Below are 16,371 nucleotides of genomic sequence, written 5' to 3' on the forward strand. Positions count from 1 at the left end.
GTATTAACTTGTACAAGGTTGCCACAAACAATTCCTCTTTACTTACGATTTCATACTTCTGGGTGATGTTTCCTTGGATATCGAGTAGGAAGACCTTCCCGAAGTGAGTCCCAAGAGCCAGAAACTGGAAGCCACAAAGAAGACACAAACTTTAGTATACATGAGATCGGTAGACAGTTGTCAGGAATTTGAACTTTAATCTGCTGTACTGGAGTATTAGTGTACTCTCATGAGTGTGTTTGAGGGATTGTGTGTGTGTGTGTGTGTATGTGTGTGGCTTCAGCTTGTCCCCTCAGGGGCAAAAAAGTGTGAAATTGCTGGAGGCCAGAAAAGCCTATTTATCAGAGCATGCCAGTGTGAAATGGCATTTTTTTCTCTCCAAAATATCAAAATGCTTCAACATAATATATGCACCGTGGATCACATCCCTGAACCTCCTTAGCAAAAACCAGACACTTTCTCTGAGAGGACAAATGCATAACAAAACAATAATCATATATAAAACCATGATTATATATATAAATTAATTAATCTATCTATCTATCTATCTATCTATCTATCTATCTATCTATCTATCTATCTATCTATCTATCTATCTATCTATCTATCTATCTATCTATCTATGTCTTTTACTTTTATACAAACTAAACTTTTTGTGTATAAACTAAATTTACCATTGCATAGCGAACTAAACCAGTTTGTTTGCGAAAATTTAGGTGTTTAGTTTTAGTGAAACCATGCACTCTGTAATTCTACTCCAAATTTGGCATATTGCGCAGGCTGAGATGCTTTTCTCTTCAAAAATAACTTCGAGTGTTTTAGTTGCTGTAGTATACTGGTCAGTTGAAACCAGTCTGGCAATTCTGCTCTAAACTCACATGGTGTTTTTGCCAATAGAAAATAGGGACATAATGTGGAAAAAATATAGAAGGAAGTTCATATTTCAAAGACTACACAATCACTCAAGTTGTTGTCAATAATATGACTTTCACTAATGTTCTCAAACTTTTGAACCCTACTGTACATACAGAAAGAAATGTTTAGCTGAAACAAAAAAATGTAATGGCACCAAAGACATGAATTATTTCCACACTGATTCAGGTGAACTATGAATTGAGCATTTCGAACACAGCCAAATGTATGACACAATAATACACTTTATGATAAATAGACACATATAGCAGTGGCATTTTCAGAATGACACACAATTAGATTACTATACCTAGACTGGACATTAATAATGTAGACATAGTAATAACCTGCTAACAGACGCTACTCATTTTCCTGTCTTCCTGTGCACTTTTGAGAGTGTTTACTCCTGTATAAGCCTCTAGGACATAGCATTTATATTGGCTAATATATTGTCAATAGGTTTGGTGAGTCTAGTATTTGGAAAATAATTGTTGTGTTACACATTTCAATCAACTTAAGTTATATTGATGACCTAATTGTAATCAGCCATCAACTGCCTCATTTACATTTAGTAGGTGGAGTTGTTTGTTCCTATTGTTTCAAGCATTATCAATTAGCCTCCTTAGATTTTAGTTTGTAGCGGGTTAATGCTAAAGTCTGAGAAAATAAATGGTAAATGTTATAAAATCAACAGGGTAGAACTTTCACTACAGATGTATTTCTGATCACAAAAACAGCGTTGGATATACCTGTTATTTCACTTACATAAATATACACAATGAAATATATTACAACGAATAAAACCAAGAAGATGCAGGTCAAGACAGGTCAAGACAGAATGGGTAATATATGCCATGGTTTTCGGTGCCAGATGATCTTGTTCGAGAGTTTGCTGAAAATGTTGATCTTCTGGGGTTTACACAGAGAACGTTTTCTACAGTTTACACAGAATAGTGTGGAAAAAACTCTCTGAGTGAAGGCTTTGAGGGAGGAAACATTTTATGAAAGAGATGTGAAAAGAATGGCTGACAGGAAGTCTTTAGCACAACTAACCACTCTTTACAACTATGGTGCACAGAAAAGCATTTCAACATATTGAACAAAGTTGGATGGCCAATAACAGCAGAAGACCACATCAAGTCTTACTAGCCAACATAAACTGTACAGTTTATGACTGAAAAGCAATTGAAAGGCTTTTTTTGATATATATATATATATATATATATATATATAATGTGTGTGTGCATGTGTGTGTGCATATTCACCTGCCCTGTCCTAACAAAGAATTTCCTAATTTAAATAAAAGAAACCGAAGCAATCCAATAATAAAAAAATAACTGTATACTAAAGCTCTGGCAGCAATAAGTAACAGAAAGCAACATAAATACAAGCAATTATTCCACAAATTTGACCTAAAGGAAAAAAAATCTGCAAATTAAGTAGTCTGGTGACTGGTGACTTTGTTAAAAACATCCATCTAATTTAAGAAAGCAGTGAAAGAACGTGTTAAAACATTGCATGCAAGAAGCTCTAACACACACACACCTTGCCCAGCCCACAGTGTGCTCCATGCTTCAGTGCAGTCTATAATGAAATGCTTATATTTACAGGCACAGCAGAGCATGTCCGACAGAGCCCCCCCTCCACCATCTGCCCAAATAAAATCAGCCAAAATAAATAAATAAACGGAGTGGCCCCAGCAGTCAGAGCAGCTCTTAAAGGGATTTATTGAAATGGAATGGTGCAAATGAAATTCTGATTGTGACCACTTAAAACATGAGGTTACATTTGGCCTGCTGGAGCGTGTGCAAGGTACGAGGATGTACTGTAGGAGACACACAGGAACACATATATAAGTATAAAAAGAAAGACACAAAATGGGACTATTATTGGAGATTCAAGCTTGTGATGCATCTTTTCTTTTTTTTTTTTTTTAAGAAAAAAGAGAGAGATCTCCAGGGGGCAAGAAAGGAGGAAAAAAATCAATAGCGGTTAATAAAACATCAGGTGAGGAGGCATTACAGGGTATGACTATTCCTCCAAAGCGGGTGTGCATGAGTGAACTTGCTTGCCATGACATATTTTTGGTCAATATAAATGATCATATATTGCAAAACGAAAAAATAAGAACAAAATACATTAGAATAGAGGTGGTAACTGGTTAGTGTTTCTACAAGTACAGTACACACCGACCAGGCAGAACATTATGACCATGTGCCTAATATTGTGCTGGTCCCCCTTCACAAAACAGTCGTGACCTGTCAAACATTAACAGCATTAACTTCTACAGCAGTTTGAGCTACAGGAGCTCGTCTGTTGGTTTGGACCACACAGACCAGCCTTCGCTCCCCACGTGCATAAAAGAGACTCGGCCGCCCGTGATCCTGTTCACCACTGTTCCATCATGGACCATAGTGTCTGACCACTGCACACCAGGAACCCTACAAGAGCTGCAGTTTTGGAAACTATCAGACCTAGTCGTCTAACCATCACAATTTGGCCCTTGTCAAACTCACTCAATCCTTACACTTGCACATTTTTCCTGCTTCCAACACATCAACTTTGAGCACAAAATGTCTATATGCTGCCTAATATATCCCACCCACTAACAGGTGCCATACTGAGGAGATAATCAGTGCTATTCAATTCACCGGTCATAATCAGTGTTGGGCAATAGTAACTAGTAACACGTTACTGTAACGCAGTTACTTTTGACAGTAACTAATACTGTAACGCATTACTTTTTAAATAAATTAACTCCGTTACCGTTACCCTATGGTGCGTTGTACGTTACTTTTTTTAATTAATATATTTTGGCTGAAGTGTAGCCCACAGTCTAACCTGTTTACAGCAGCGACGCATTGTAGGATTGGAGGATGAACCACTGTAACGAAGAAAACGCATTGTGGGCGTGTCTCCGTTTATTCAGGTCTGTGTGGCAGTACTGGCGAGTCAAGGCGAGAGCAAGACCAATTTGAGTCTTGCTCAAGACCACTTTGAGTTTCTCAAAGTGGAAACATGCTCATTATTTCACTTTAGTTGAGCATAAAGACCTATTAGTCAAATGTAAGCTGTGTCTTTCTGGTTCGAAGGTCGTATCTACTGCGATAGCAGCAACTCCAATCTGTTAAAGCTCCTCCAGGAACTCCATGCCTCAACGAAGCTAGAAGCTAATCCGGTGTTTTGTTCTACATTGTTGATAGTTTTCATACTTAAGCTGTAAAAGGAACATTTTTAAGAGTTCAACACAACAGCTTTTATGATGCAGAAGCCACTTTAGTTTTTTATTCTGAATATATTATTCAGCTTGTTTTGTTATTTATTTCAGAAATCCTTGTGATATATTCAGTTTGTGCTGGTCTGACTTAAATAAAATAGTGTTTAAAAATTACTTTGTGTTTAAGTCAGTTTTGTGTTTGTATAGACCATAACGCATAAAAGGGCATTAATGGGAACATTAAAGAACGTTCTTTAAAAAAGTAACTAAAAAATTACTTTTAACAGTAACGCATTACTTTTTGGTGTAAGTAATTAACAAAGTAACTGAGTTACATTTTGAATGAAATAACTAGTAACTGTAACTAGTTACTATTTCTTAGTTACTAGCACAACACTGGTCATTATGTTATGCCTGGTCAGTGTATATTAATATAGTATTAATTTGTTCCTAAGAAAGAAGAAATGCTTTCAACAAGAGGAATATAACAAGTAGGGAAAAATGTGAAACAGTAATAATGGAGAGTGAGTAGTTTTGAGAAGCACTAATTTAAAACTAAAATTGTGTTCAAATTATTTATTAAATTTATTACAGCGACTTACATTTATCCTATTCATACAACCGAGCAGCTATGGGATTAAGGGCCTTGCTCAGGGACCCAAGAAGGGCTGCTTGGTGTGGCTGGGATTTGAACTCATCACCTTTAGATCGAAAGTCCAATGTCTCAGTCCAATGCCTTAACCACTAAGCTACCACCTTCCCCCCCACCTTATTACTGAAGCAAAGTAGTACCTTGTCATGCACGGTCAAGCAGCTGGCTGCGTCCTTTTGAAGAATATCCGTCACGCCATTGGTTAATCGCTCGTATTTTACTTTAGGTTCCTCCTCGCTGTCTTCTTCCTAAGGGGAAGTGCGCACACATACGCACACACACACACACACACACACACACACACACACACACACACACACACACACACACACACACACACAAATGAAGATATGATCCAAACAGCTAAAAATCCAACACTATCACTGAGACTCTTCATTTGTTTCACTTTGTGAAACTTCTACAGCAAGTTTGTGTGAAACTGAATCAAACATGGTTTGCTGGCAGATTCTGAGCACCTGAACCAAAGCTGTCCTGAGGCTGCTATTTCTTCATCCTTAATAAGAACCTTATCCCTTCACAGGGACTCGCACTGTCAGAATGCCCTCACCCACATCTTAGCAAATGTCCTCAAAATCTCAGACAATGAACAATAAAACTTTCAGCATTATACCGAGTTCAGGTCTTTAACTCGACTGTTCATCACAACTGTTCATTCTATCTCTGAAAAAGTAGTTCAACCATTAACCATTTAAAGTATGTGAAACAAAACAAATTTTGCTAGAAAGCCACAACAGAATTTTGAAGAGATATAGGCATTATGTTGGGGAACAGTAAATTATACAAAGCGTCTACAAATAAAAAATAATGACAAGAACTGGATGTACAAAGTGGATGCACCAAGAAATTCAAATCTAAAACAAGGCTTCAAATTTTTAAAGGACCAAAAGTAAGAAGTGCCTTGGTGGTGATTGGTTGGTGTCCTGGGCGTATTTAAAATAATGAGAAAATATGAGAATATGACGACAACTGGCTGTATAACATCTCAGTGAGAAAAGATTTGCCCTGCAATCTAAGAAAAAGAAAAAAAACTGATCTAAAACAGAGTGAAGGATCCAAAAGCTGCTCACAGTGATGCATTTTTAATATGTCTTTAATACACTATATAGGAAAAAAGTTTGTGGACACTTAAACATAAGATTCATATAGGCAGAACATCACATTCTACTGTACATTTAGTCTCCATTTGCTAGTTAGTAAAGTCAGGTACTGATGAACGGTGAGGAGGCCTGGGGTGCATTAGGCGTAACAATTCATCCCATAGGTGTTTAGTAAGGTTGGAGTCACATCTCTATAGCAGGCCACTTAAGATCTTTCACTCTATCCCATGTAAATCATATGTTGCATGGAGTTCACTTAGTGCACAGGGGCATATGTTTGGGTCTCCTAGTTAAAGAGAAGAAATAAAGTAATGCCTCTTCATCCAAAGACATCTTATACAAAACAGGGAACCAACCACAGCCATTAGGGTTGCACAAGCCTTAGTGCCGGTCCCAAGCCCGGATAAATGGGGAGGGTTGCGTTAGGAAGGGCATCCAGCGTAAAAACAAGTGCCAAATCAAACATGCGGATGGTCCGCTGTGGCGACCCCTAATGGGAGAAGCCGAAAGAAAGGTTTTTTCTACTCTAACATGCTGGCGGAAATCCGTCATGTAAACTGAAATGCATGTAAAGAAAAAAAATAAATAAAAAAAAGACAAAAAAAAAAACCTTAAAGACTAGCACCACCTACAAAGTTTATGTTTTTCACATAAGCAAAATAGCACAAGCTTTAAATCAAATTTTAAAAAATCATCAGAATGATTGAATATTAGATATTTGCTGCACATTTGAATATTAAAGCTAACAGCATTTAGATTGAGATTCTAGAAATATACAGTACATTTATATTTAAACAGCATGACTAAACGTTTGTGGGCCCCTCGACATTCCATTTGGTTATAATAACCTACAAGGCATTTCACTAGACTTTGGCTTGTGGCTGTAGAGATTTATGGTCATTCACCCACAAGAGTATTAGTGCTCTTGTAATTGGCTGGAAGTGGGGAAGTCTGTTTGAAAGGTTTAAATAGAGGAGCAATTAACTATCGGTGCGGATGATCTGCAAAACTGATGAATCGGCACCGATAGTTAACTGCTGGAACTGTCGGTAAAAAATCCACACATAGTTTTTCCGGGTTGTGTCTTTTGCTGGAGTGGCTGAAAAGGTCTGCTTTTAATTAAACAGCACGTGAATATAGATGCGAATCACTGACACTCCATGCTGTTTTTGAGACACAAGTTCAAAAGTAAATTTTCCTCAAAGTTTCCACAATAATATATTCATATTGTTTTTCATTTATTTTTAAGATTCAGCACTGTTTTTTATTGTTTTTGTAATAAAGTTCAGTACTATTTTTACATAGAGTGGTGGTGGGGTTTTTTCTTCAGTATCCATTTTAAAAAAAAAAGGTTTTTTTCCTGATTTACTCACAAATATCTAAGCATCTTACTTTCTCTGCAAATATTCTTTGGCTGTACAGTTTATCAGATGCTACCTGAATACTTCTTGTTTGAAACCTTGTTATTTGGACCTAAGCATTTTGTTTGCTTAAACTTGTTATTTCAAAACTCAAAAATGAGTCAAACTTACTCATGCTTTTAGTGGAATTTTTTTTTTTTATAAACTTCACAGGCGCTAAGGCAAAGCTTTTGATTCACCACAGTGTGAACTTGTACTTGCTACTGCCAGTATTTGGTGTCCAACCAAATACAACAAAATTAGCCTTTATCTTTTTTCCATTCGACCAAATGATTCAATACTTCCACTTCCACTTTAGTGTTGTCATTTTAACATCGTATAGATGATATACAAGAACTGTAATTTGGGCTTTTACAGTTGTGTCAAATCCTACGTTTTCCCCACATTGTTCCACTCATGGATGTTTGTGGAAAAGTGTGATTTGTAAGTACAGAGCAGCTCCTTTTATTTCTAAAAGGTGTTTTCTCCCCTCATCGCCTGAGCTCCCATGTCCATTTCCTGTCTTCTCCAGATGTGAAATTTCGAATACCTGGACATTTGTCATGGTCTACAAAGCCATTATAGTTGTGGAGCGAGGAAAAAAGATGAGGGGAGGAAAAAGGCACAAAAACTTTCTACATTGGTTGTGTGTGTTTGTGTGTGTGTGTGTGTGTGTGTGTGTGTGTGGTTGGGGTGAGGAGGGGGGAGGGTGTTGTTAGAGTGATAGCTCTGCCGTTTCATATCCCATAATTTCTGCTTCTTGTTAGTGTTTGCCGCTGTGGCGGATGAGTGTTGTGCTGGTGTTCCGTGCCGCTCCTAATTGGTGCCCTGGGGAGAGGGGGATGAAGGGGAGTCTGTCTTTAATTGCCCTGTTCTTGGAGTGGTGTGACCAAGCACACACTCTTCTGCCTTTCACACACAACTCTATCTCTCTCTCTCTCTCTCTCCTCATTCTATCTTCCTCGTATCTCTCTCGCTCCTCGGATTCTCCAGATTGTCGACGCAGAGCATCAAACTGACACTCAGATTAATGTCAGTCTAAGCCTGCATCCTCCTTCGATTCCCTATGTGACATCACGTCTCGAGAATGCAGCGTTTTTTCCCCCTCCCAGCTTTCCGTATGGGATATAATTCTTTGCTGGCAAGAAATTTCTGAGCAGCAGATTGCGGCTTTGTGATTGTAGGGCATGCCAATAAATACAAAGAGACAGAGACTGCAGGTTAGAAGTGAAACTGATGATTATTATTGTACAAGTCAAAAAAAGAAGGAAAACAAAAATTCGCTCTGATGTTGCACTTATTGATTATCAAAAACATGTTACACGTTCTAATGAATAGCTGTTTCAAAACAAGCTTTTTGCATAAGTTATATTCGCATTATAGATATATAATAGAAGTTGATTTATTTATAATTTATAGTCTTCGCATAATAAAGGCATAGTTAAAATAGTCCTCCATGTGATCGAAACTAATAAATGTATAACTGCTTTCAAGGTTGAAACTGATTCAAGAACCGAAACTCAAAAAGACAAGAAAATTTATTTTGCCACACAGAAAATAAAACCCACAACCAAATAAAAATCATCTTTAACAGTTCTGGAAGAGAAATGATAATTTTTTTTAATGCTGAATAAATTCATTTGTAAAAGCAAACTGTTGTTGACTGTTATAACAGCATGTCACTTTGGGTTTTATTCACTAAATAGCGTAACACTGAATTGCAAAGTGCCTTTAAGACTTCTACATACAGGAGGTTAAAATTTAGCCAGTGTGGATACTTACAAGAAAAGTGTACAGGAAGAGCGAGAGGGAAACAGGTGAAATAAAGCAAGCAAGCAAGCAAGCAAAAAAAAAACCTGAATCTGAAGCAAGACTGTGAAAAATTATAATAAATCACTCCACACACTGAGGTTTTACTGTGAACCCACAGATAGTTTTTATTATTTATTTATTCATTCTACATTGTAAGGAGCTGCAGTGGAGGTATTCAGTGACTGCTTGACATTTCATTCTCTCTATCACTTACAGCCTCCATCCCATCTCAGCCTGACACACGGTATTTTATTTATCCGCTTGCAGGCATGTGGATACTCTGGTGACAGAGAAACCTTTTCAGAATCATATTCATCTGCCTCCTACAGTCGAAACCAAATTCACATTACTCAGGAGTTACGGTTCTGTCCTACTGACCAATAGGCTATGATGGTTATGCGATAAAAGTGTCTACTTAATAAATACATATAAATATCTATAAACTGAGTAACACATGGGTCAAGAATTACATAACTGTACCATAAGTAAAAGAAAAATAGCACAAGAATATTTTTATTAATAGACTACCTTATATTTATGCCACTTCTTATATATACACTGTACATACTATATTGACAAAAGTATTAGGACACCTGACATCTCCAGCCATATGTGGTTCTTCCCTAAACTGTTACCTCAGAGGAGGCACACAACTGTATATTGCGTTTTTGAATACGGTAGCAGTACATTTTCCCTTGAAGACCCAAACCCGTTCCAGCATGACAATGCCTATGTGTACAAAATGAGCTCCATGGAGATAATTATAATAAGGGTTGGAGTGGAAGATCTTGAGTGGCCTGCTATAGAACTTTGACCTCAACCCAAATGAAAACCTTTGAGTCGAAACACTGACTGCAACCCCAGAACTTCTCACCCTGCATCAGCATCTGACTTTACTAACACTCTTGTGGCTGAATGATTACAAATCTCCACAACCACACTCCAAAATCTAGTGGAACATCTCCCAGAAGAGTGGAGGCTATTATAACAGAAAGCACAAACTACTGTATATGTAGTCCATAAAGCCCATATGAATCAGGTCAGGTGTCCATTAACTTTTGTCCTTATAATTTATAATACATTTGAAGACACAAGCTGCATTACAGCAGATTTTTATTGTCTTTACAACTAAAATTTTTTCATCCTCTTTTTCAAGCTACTCTAGCTGCCTTAGTGTTGAACAAAAGTATTTTCAATGATATAATAGCTACATTTTAATCTGTGCACCTCATCTGTCTATTTCTTTACTGGCAAAAAATTTCAGAGCAGCAAATTACAAATTTTTGTGACTGTACAATACAATGATAAATATAAAACAGCAGGTTAGGAGTGGAACAAATTCAATTCAGTTTTATTTGTATAGCTCTTTTAACACAATATTGTCTCGAAACAGATGAAGATACCGTATTTTCCGGACTATAACCCGCTACTTTTTCCCCACTGTTTGAACCCCACGGCTTAAACAACGAAGCGGCTAATTTATGGATTTTTCCTGGGTTTTTCCCGGTTTCACAAGCTTCAAGCCAAAAAACAGAGCCCCTTAAAATTAGACCAATGAAATTGCAGAACGGGTTCAGGTGAACCATTGAAACTCTTTATATAAAATCAGATGTGCTCCCACTGAATCGGGCCGCACCACATCATAAATATAAATGAGGTTCCTCTGACGTTTGACCTGCCGCTCACTCGGACTGTCAACAGGAAATGCGAATCATTTGTCACGCTGAAAACAACCGGGCATGAAAAAAAACACACTTTACCTGTGTTCTGAGCTGCACGGCATCGGGAGAAAAGATTCACCGATGGTGATTTTTAAATGCATGACGATGCCAAAAGAAAAACTCTCGAGATAAATTGTTGTGAAAGGAAGGACGAAGACAGTAAACAATGACTTTCTTTGTAGGCTACTGTTTAGATACAAGCCGTGTTACAGACACTGTCTTTTATTAAAGCCTGTGTAAAGTTCATTAGTTTCAATGTAGACAGGTGCGGCTTATTTATGTTCAAAATAAAAACCTGTCAAATTCAGTGGGTGCGGCTTATATTTGGGTGCGCTTAATAGTCCGGAAATTACGGTAGTCCAAATGTTAGTTTAGGGCCTACAAGTTTATCCCTAATGAGTAAGCCAGAGCATGGAAAATCTCCCTGAGATGGTATAAGGAAGAAACCGTGAAAGGAACCAGACTCAAAAGGGAACCCATCCTCATCTGGATGGCACCACATGTTTGTTCTTTATAACTAACGATGTTGTTTACGTGTACTCCAGAGTATATAATAATTTTTAACACCTGACTCTCAAAAAGAAATAAAAGTAACCCTATGAAGTCAAACTGATCACTGGCAAAATCAAAACACATGCTGTAATAGTATGAGTCATTTCATACAAAATGCTAAAAGCATGAATTACACAATCTTATGTGTTATAAATAAGAAAGAAGTTATTTTAGTTATGAGCTGTAATAATAATACACCTTATTCTTGCCATTTACAGCACAGTATGGTTGTAAAAGATACAATTAGTAAAAGGTGCCCGGTGTATCCTTACGGCTCAGACAGTATTTTACACTGTACCAGGAATGAGGTAAAAACTATTGTGCTCATTCCAAAATGTTATTAATAATGATGAACTTGTTTACCTTGGGTATAATAGAGAAAATATCACAAATATGATCACATCACATGGAAAATGCTAATTAAATAAATCTGTTAAATAATGAGTTACAGAAGTTGTTAAGCTCATGGAAGACGAATGCAAATGTTTTGCTGCACGACAAAATTCTCAAAAAGACTTTCAGAAGCGGAAAAACAACTAATACATTAGAAAATGCTGGAAGCGTTTGAAGATTCCCTTGAAACCTTTAAACCCACCACAAGCATTCAAAGAAGAAAATATATCAGTGGATCAGATCGGAAAATAAGTCAATCTGATCCAATACTGACCCAGAATTTCCTTTTCTGCTCCAGTACCAATACACAGGATTGGTCCGGGATCTTTCTAACATACACATCAGGTTTAAGATGACCTTCAGATAAAAGACATTTCACACCTTGTGACTTTTTTCCATTTTACACTCATTTTGAACTCACAAATGTAATATGATAATGATATATGTACATTTTGAAGTGTAGCTTAATATAAATTAAAAAAGCATTATTTTACGATAGCAAGAAAGTTTTCAAATCAGTTGTGAAAATTGAAGACTAGATAAAATGAAGTATATTTCAATACATGAAATGCTTTACCCATTGTCAGTAGCTGCTATGCTGAAACCAAACTCGAAGGAACACGGACATTATGAGGGAATATACATTAAATGGGACCACGCTTATTCAAGTCTGTTTGAACCTAAGGCAAAGGAGTCCCATGAATTGGGGACATGGCAGAATCTCTTCTATGGATTTTGTTCAAATATTTAAGTTCATATTAGAAATATTGTACACACATAATATGTACTAGTTTTATCAAATGGTACCGAAAGTCCAATTCAGATAATATTGAATGTACAAGGCTGGTAAAATCGTTACACATATAAAGCTGCTGTTCATAGACTTTAGTTCAGCATTCAACACAATCATCAGACAACTCATAAGTAAGCTGAGCATGCTGGGTTTGATCACCCTTCTCTGCAACCGATCTTCAGGAATGGCACCACCACATCCTGCACCACTACACCGAACACCGGTGTCACACAGGGTTCAGGGTTAAGTCCACTGCTGTTTACACTGGTGACTCCTGACTGTGCTGCAAAGTGCAGTTCAACTCAAATCATCAAGTCTGAAGAGAGTCAGACTCCCCCTTTCCTGTCCTCAGATCAACAGGGTTTTTCCTACTAACCATCCTCACATCTTACAATAACACTTAATCTGCAAAGCCACCAGCATCACAGGTGACCCCTTTAACTCCTCTCAACCCTCCCACAGAATCTTCACCATCTTACCATCTGGCAGAAAGTACCAGAGTATCCATGCCAACACCAGCACACTCCATTTCTTCCCAGACATAGTTGGATTAATCCACAGCCTGCTGCCACCTAACACAAACCTCGACCAACATCTAACCCCATAAAGTCACACTTTACAAAACTCTTTCCTGTCCATACTCAGTGCTGCTTGTCCATTGTGCAACAGCTTTTCAATCACAACATTATTCTTTTGGCCTGTGTATTGTTCTGCACGTGTTTCACACTTTATGTAGTCTTGTGTGCTGTTATGTGTTGCACCATGATCATAAAGAAAATATATTTCATTTCAGTGTATACACCGGGTAGAAAGCAATAACAATAAACACCCACTGACCTAACAAAACATGTTTAAGTGCTAATTTAGTCTTTTTCATTGCCCTGATACTGTCATAACAGTAAATAATGCCATGATTAATTCATATATTTCCCCATTAGAAAAAGAATGTGCCACAATTCACATACACTGTTCTAGGCTGCTACTGAGATCATAGCACAGTATGTCTTATAGTGTGTTTTGTGTACCAGTCTTCTAGGTTTTCTACAGAAATTTGTGATGCAGTTCATGACATTTGGTAAACATTTTACACACTAGGAAACCCGATAAACAAAGATGTTTTGGCTCTAAAACTTGTGTGAGTTGTTTTGCATAATCTGAATGTACATTAGGTACACAGCGATTGTGTGAATAATACTGCAGCTTGCATTACTTCTGCTTCTGAAAGTGTGTGAAAAATAATGCAGCAAGTGTAAAGCTTCATACTTCATACTGGGCTGAAATGGCACCAGCACGCCCTGTTTTCTATTTCCTGTAACAACTACTAGTATGTCAGCTGTGACAGAATATATACTGCATGACAATCAGATGTGGTCCTATATTGTAAATCTGGAATAAAAAAAAAAGTAGAGTGAACATTGATAGGGATCACAGAAAATGTATTATGTCCAATTGAGGTCGCACAAGCATCTTTATGGGAATCTCTGACCAACCGGGATACATTTGGGAGATGGAAGGAAACTGGAGAACCAAGAGGAAGCACAAGCAAACACAAAGAAAAACAGAGGTAGTGATCAAACAAGAAACCCTGGACTGATAAAGTATTGCTACCCACTGCACCAACAACAATTCAAATGTTTTTGCATTCTTCTGCTCAGTCATCATCATCGTCAAAATAAAATAATGCCCATATCTGTAACACTAGCAGTCATTAAAAAAAAAAAAACAGTTGCTAATCGCTCCATGTGTCTGTGACAAAACACACTTTAGCCTGTCCAGGACAGATTATAAACACTGCTATTTGATTTGTGGCAAATATAATCTCTAAAAGAAAAGCAACTACAAAATGCTCTTACCTCTGACTCATCTGTGGACTCCTCACTGGGTTTCATTCCCTGTAAAATACAATTAATCTTTTGCTAGTATATGTACAATACCAGTCATAATGTTTGTACATGCCTTCATTTTCAATGGTATGCTTTATTTTAATTGTAATCAAAATTATATATTTATACTGGACATTAAAATTATGACTGAACAAATATGGACTTATGTAGTGAACAAAACCGTGTTACATAACCCAGAATATGTTTTATATTTTCAATTCTACAAAGTAGCCTTCTTCTGTCTCTTCTGAACAGTGTATGTTAAAATATGTCTGCCACCTGAACTCCGAGAAGTATTAATGTAAATCGGTGGCTTCTGAGGCTGGTAATTCTAATAAACATTTCTTCTGCAGCAGAGGTAGCTCTTGGTCTCCTTTTTTTCCGAAATGGTCCACATGAGAGCCTGTTTGATGGTTTTGGAGACTGCACTTGGGAGTACATTTAAATTTCTTGAGATTTCTCAAACTGACTTTTAATTATTTATTTATAAATTTTTATAACGATAGACTGTCTTTTCTCTTTACTTCACTGAGTGTTCCTAACCATAATATGGATTTGTACAGTAGCTGTTGTAACACTAAAAGGGGTATTGACTGTACTCAATCTTTACTCTGTCAACTGATAGTCTAAAGCACATTTAGAAAGCAAGAAATGTCAATGTAATTCTTGACTAGGCCAAACTGTAAAGTGAAAACCATTCTAAGTGACTACCTCGTGAATCTGATGAGAGAATGCCTCGAGGCTTAATGTAGATACTTTAGACAATCTAAATTGCAAAACATTATACATTTTTCTAAACACTTTTTTGTTTCTACATAACTCTACATGTTTTCTTTCATAGTTTGGGTGTATTTAGTATTAATGTTTTTTGTTGACCTGTACTGTATACTGTATGTTATGTCAACCTGTTTTTATTTTTATTTCATTTTAGAAAGCCTGACAGACAGATGGACTGAATGAGAATTGTATAAGTCTTAGATCAATATAAAATGTTTTGCAGACTTAAATATATAATATACATAACTCTTCTAAATAAATATACAATAAAAAGTCCAGCAGTACATTTATTAAAGCTAAAATGGTACAGTCTATTTTAGGGGGAGGTTACAAGAACACGCTGAGAAAACATAATTAGTTGATTTCATCCAATAAATTATTAAAACCTGAAAATAAATTTAATCATCCATTTGCACTCTATCAACTATTTATCTGCTACATATTTATGTGAGTTAGCGAGTATAAACAATTAGCAATTACAGCCCTCCCCCTTCAGTCATTTGAGATCATTTATGTCATTTAAGATGCATTTTGCTGAAAGTAACTGTACATTTACATCCAGTCAAACTGATCAAATATTTTAATAAATGATAAACTGAAGCTTTTCAGATGGACACGCGTTACCTGCTCCTCCACTTCCGACATAGCTTCCTGCTAACCGCTAGCCGTCAATGAATCCAAAAGAGCCAATGAAAGTGGCAGTTCACTGAATGTAATAAAGAAGTCAGTGGAGCTCAGTCACTGCAGAGATTCTGTACAAACACACGGATTTAGAGCAGTTCCCGGCTCGTGAACCCCTCATTTACAGCAATGAGACTGGAAACACTCAACACTGGTCACAAGAACACAATTGTCACATGACCAAACCTCAAGCGCATCATGGGAAATGTAGTTTTCATCTGTAGTTTAGGTCACGTTGAGTTGTTTGGAATAGAGCCTGCGGTAGAGCTTATGTTCTTTTTGATTTAGAACCAAATTCTTTCAGGTTTATGTCGATCCAATTATATAACAAGTATAAAATAAATAATAAATACATCCATCAATATGTATATTCAATAGATTACAATAGAATAAACATTAATCTTTTGAATAAGCGCTATTAATCAAACAAACTACATTCCTTCCTCTTTATATATTTTTT

At 36.8% G+C, this 16,371-nt stretch overlaps 1 protein-coding gene across 1 annotated transcript in view; it reads right to left on the bottom strand.

Annotated features, from left to right (window-relative positions):
• vps41 (VPS41 subunit of HOPS complex) overlaps positions 1-16,086 on the bottom strand; it is a 47,028-nt gene extending 30,942 nt beyond the window's left edge. The window contains exons 1-4 of the mRNA XM_046877732.1: positions 15,855-16,086; positions 14,424-14,462; positions 4,922-5,029; positions 47-124 (exon numbers count right to left, since the gene is read on the bottom strand). Of these exons, the coding sequence (XP_046733688.1) occupies positions 47-124; positions 4,922-5,029; positions 14,424-14,462; positions 15,855-15,875 (246 nt within the window). The 5' untranslated portion in view covers positions 15,876-16,086. The remainder of the gene's footprint in view (positions 1-46; positions 125-4,921; positions 5,030-14,423; positions 14,463-15,854) is intronic.
• Positions 16,087-16,371: the final 285 nt, after the last annotated feature.

This window comes from Silurus meridionalis, chromosome 21, assembly GCF_014805685.1.
Source record: "Silurus meridionalis isolate SWU-2019-XX chromosome 21, ASM1480568v1, whole genome shotgun sequence".
NCBI classification, from domain to species: Eukaryota; Metazoa; Chordata; class Actinopteri; order Siluriformes; family Siluridae; genus Silurus; species Silurus meridionalis.